The 4569-nt window shown below is 51.8% G+C and overlaps 1 protein-coding gene across 1 annotated transcript in view; it reads right to left on the reverse strand.

Moving 5' to 3' along the window:
- ACOX3 (acyl-CoA oxidase 3, pristanoyl) overlaps positions 1-4569 on the reverse strand; it is a 70854-nt gene that overhangs the window by 33573 nt on the left and 32712 nt on the right. Inside the window, exon 7 of the mRNA XM_006875322.1 lies at positions 3076-3172. Within this exon, the coding sequence (XP_006875384.1) occupies positions 3076-3172 (97 nt within the window). The remainder of the gene's footprint in view (positions 1-3075; positions 3173-4569) is intronic.

The following is a 4569-nucleotide window of genomic DNA, read 5'->3' on the forward strand; positions in this document are numbered from 1 at the left end:
CCAAAATGGGGGGCGGGGGGCTACAAAAGAAAGATGTGCCTGGCTTACAAGCTTTCGAGAGGGAACCTAGATCCAGAGGGCATGGAGGAAGGTAGAATCTCCACTGAGTAGTATCCAATCTGTCTGGGCAGGACTGATGAAAGGAGATGGGGATAGGTCTCTTATGGTACAATAGTGAATAATCACTATCAGGACTGACTGTGAGGGTTGGAAATGCAAAGGTAGATGTTTTGTTGCAAAAGGAGGGGGAGAGAGTGACTTTGCAGTCTAGGAGCGGAGGTCCCTGGGACCATCAAGGGAGAAAAGTGGAGAGCGGGACCCTACTCAGAGACGTAATGATGCCAGAGATGGAAGCGGAGATGATGATGTGGAGTGATGGAGCAGCTAGAGACTTTAGACCCAGAGAGGGAGAGCAACTGTGTGCTGACGACCAGAGGGGTAGGGTTGCAGGGTATACCCTTTGGTTGGTTGATGATGCATGGAGGGGACTGTAACCATGGCAATGAAACGATATACAATAGGATGAATGTAAAGCTGATGTTCTCCCATGTAAACTATCACATAATTCACAATAAAAACTTGAAAACAAAACAAAACACAGGAAGGTCCTCAATGACATGATGTGGTATCCGGCCCCCAGGACACCTGGATGGTTCTTTATTGTCCTGCTGCTTGGTGCGTTTTGAGGACGCACTCACTGTGAAGTGACCTTGTGTTTAGTTTTCCAGTTAAGACAACATTGTTGTTTTTCTTGTTAAGTGGCGTAGAGTTAGTTCTGACTCACAGCGACCCTATACAGGGTTTCTGAAGAGCAGCTGGTAACCTTGAACTGCCGACTTTGCAGTTCAAATCGACCTTGCAGTTCAGTGCATTAACTCACAGCAAGTGCCACACACCGACTCCAAGACAACAATAAACCTTCCCTAATCACTTCTCATCTTATCTCGGATGGGGGGAGCCTTGGTAGCACAGTGGTTAAGCAGTTCGAAGCCTGCAGCTGCTCCGTGGGTGAACGATGTGGCAGTGTTTCCGTAAAGATGGCAGCCTTGGAGACCCTGTGGGGCAGCTGTACTCTGCCCTCTGGGATCGAGTCCACAGCCATGGGCTTAGTGGGTACCTCCCATGCTGTTGTTCAGTGCCGTCAAGTCGGTTCCGACTCAGCAACCCTGGATAGGGTTTCTGAGGACTAGGTGGTGGGTTTGAACTGCTGACCTTGTGATCCAGTGCTTATCATGCAGCACCACACCTCCCATAGTGTCCCAGAGCACTTAACAGCTCACCGAAAGGTTGAAGGTTCAAGTCCACACAGAGGTGCTTTGGAAGAAAGGCCTGGCAACCTCCTTGTGAAAAGTCAGCCACTGAAACTCCAATGGAGCACAGCTCTTCTCGGACACGTGTGGGGTCACTGCGGGTCAGGGACAAGTTGCCGGCACCCCACACCTCTGGCTGTTTCTCTCGGGTTTGTTTTATTATTCGAGCCTCTCTTCTTTAGGACTTCCCACAGCAGGATCCACGTGGCAGCCTTCCAGACCTCCGCCTGCCTGAGGATATTCTATTCAGCTCTCTCCCCAGTGTGAGAGCGTGAGTGGAGTTTAAACACGGCTTAAAAATGTGCATTGAAAGCCATTTTCCTTCAACAGTTTCAAGCATGACCTCATTGTCTTCTTACATCTAGCGCTGGGCTTGAGAAATCCGCAGTGAAACGGAGTTTTGTCCCAGTCAAGCTGGAATGTCGGCCTCTTTCTCCAGAGGCTGAGATGCTCCAGTTCGGGCTTTTCCTGATTTCTGGTCTTTGGTGCCCAGAAGTCTGGTCCTGGCTCAGTTTCAAGAAATGCGTCGCCACCATCTCTCCAAACATCCCTGCAGCCTCTGGCTGGTGCCACAGATGTGGTTTTACCACTGATTCCTGCATTGAATTGTGACTCACTAGCCGCTCCCTGAAACCCCACGCTAGTCACTATGAGTCGGAACCAACTCGACAACACACGGGTCCTGCTTCGGCCTCTCAGGCCTCACCTACTGAGTTCTTTTTTTCAATTAGTTTGCTTGTTACATTACTAAGGGGCCCTGGTGGCACGGTGGTTAAATGTTCAGCTGCTAGCTGAAAGGTCTGTGGTTCGAATCCACCAGCCGCTCCGCAGGAGAACGATGAGGTGGTTTGTTTGCCTATAGATTGAAGCTTCGGTAACCCTATGAAGCTGTCCTACTCCACCCACAGGGTCCGCAGCAACAAGCTCACTGACAATGCATTTGTCAAAGACTCCTTGTTTGATATGGCTAGCTTCCTCCTTTAGGTAAGCTACCGCTAACGGAGCCTCGTAACCACACGGGTCCTGCCCGCGGCAGATGTTCCAAGAGGCCTTTCTTGAAAGCAGTCCCCCAGGTGTGTGGTCACTTTGAAGGGGACTCCTGGGTGTGTGGTCACTTTGAAGGGGACTCCCATGTGAGTGGTCATTTTGAAGGGGACTCCTGGGTGTGTGGTCACTTTGAAGAGAAATCCCTGGTGAATGGTCACTTTGAAGATGACTCCTGGGTGTGTTGTCAACTTTGAAGGAACTCTGGACATATTGTCACTTTGAAGGGGACGCCTAGCATGAGGTCACCTTGAAGGGGCCATCCAGGCATGTGGTGGCTTTGATGGGAATCCCAGGCACGTGGTCAGTAGCCTAATGTGGCTACTCTACGTCAGGCCATTTCTGGGAGGGTCCTGGCCCCCACAGTCCCTCCGCCAGCTCAGTGACCATGAAGGGGTCACCCCAGTCCTGGGCAGGCCCTGGGGGACACAGTGTGAGGAAAGAAAGGTCCCCTGGCAGTCAGCACGAGGGAGGGTGAGGGAAGGAGCATCCACAGGTCAGTCAGCCTCTGTGGTCATCGGGTCTGCAGTGTCCTGAATCACCCCATAGCCCCTGACCCCAGCATGGGCGGCATGTCCAGCCCAGCACTTTGTGTCCTGGAACCAGAACCAGAACCAAGGGAGGACCACTGCCCCACCTGCAATGAACCAGGGGGAGGTCCTCCATGGTCAGACATGAGAAACGCCCGTGAGCTTCCCTGACACCAAGGCCCTGTCAGTACCTTAAATGGCGTGACGTAGGAGCCGTCGGGGGTGACATCTCCGGTGCGGTTCAGGAGGGCCTGTCGAGGGACCCGCACATGGTGGAACATGGCGAAGCTGTTTGGAGACAAGGGAGGACACTGGTTAGTATGGGGTCTGGCCAGAGACCCTGCCCTGTCCCATCCCCCATCCCCAGAACCCAAGAAGTGAGAGCAGAGGGTTGCTAAAAGGTGACATGAGCCCAAAGACGGAGGATGCTGGGGATAGGCAATTCCAACAAATGTTTCCATCTAGAAAAGTCGGGAAAACAAACAAGTACCCCGTGGTGATGTGCATGGCGGGGCTCTAGCTGCATCTGTAATTACTGAAGGCACATCCCCTATTCTGTCGGGATAAAGTCTCAGGAGCACTGAGCCTGCTCAGGGAGAAGCACAGCGTCACACAACTGGGAGGAGTGACCCACCAGGGAGACCTGGGAATACGCCTCCTACCAGAACCACAATTCCATGATCAAATCGGCATGCTGGAGTTTAGGAACCCTCATGTGAACCCCAGAACTTGGCTTGCTGGATCAGCGCTCCGACAAGCACATTGGTCCTGTAGGGTCAGCAGAGGAGGGCAGACCTGCAGCTGTCCTAACAGACCAACAGACAGGGGCCCCAGGCAGCGACAGTGGTTGATCCTAAGGCCACTAGTCAAAAAGCTGGTGGTTCAAACACACACAGACTCACCCTGGGTAAGGCCTGCTTCTCAGAATAATCAACTACATGAGACAGAAGGGCAACTTCTGCCCGGGAGCTAGGCTCAGCAGTCAGGAAACCTGGGTGAGCAGAAACTCGGAGGACTCGGGGCAGAAATGGGGAGCATGCTGACACGCCGTGGGGATTGCAATCAGTGTTGGAGACAATCTGGCCACAAAGTGCTAAATGGGAAACGAATTTGCTCTGCAAACTTTTGCTTAAACCATAATAATGCATTTGGAGCGAAAATCAAAAAAGGAAGATCAGTTTCTATGGCCAGGAAAACTCTGAGGAGATATTCTGTGACACTGATCAGCGCTGTCTTTGCAGCTCGTGAAATTCCTAGACGTCGAGAACAAGGCTACGCACGGCCGCAGAGGTCCCAGGCATGGCAGAAACATCCAGAGTTCTTGTATGAACTCATCTGATTTAAATGGTCACTTTGAACATCACAGGAATCGCTCAGCAAAGCCAGGATTGGGATGTTGTTGTCATTGTTGTTTGGTGCCGTCGAGTCAGTACTGACTCACAGCAACCCTATGTACAACAGAACAAAACCTCACAATCGATGCTGCCACTCTCTCTCATCGGGGGTCTTCCTCTTCTCCTATGCTCTACGTTACCAAACATGATATCCCTTCTCCAGCAACTGGTCTCTCCTGACAATATGTCCGAAGTGTGAGAGACTAAGTTTGATCATCCTGGCCTCCAAGGAGCGCTCTGGCTGTACTTCTTCCAACACAGATCTGTTGGTTCTTTTGGCAGTCCATGGCA

Source organism: Chrysochloris asiatica, unplaced genomic scaffold (assembly GCF_000296735.1).
Source record: "Chrysochloris asiatica unplaced genomic scaffold, ChrAsi1.0 scaffold00319, whole genome shotgun sequence".
Lineage (NCBI taxonomy): Eukaryota > Metazoa > Chordata > Mammalia > Afrosoricida > Chrysochloridae > Chrysochloris > Chrysochloris asiatica.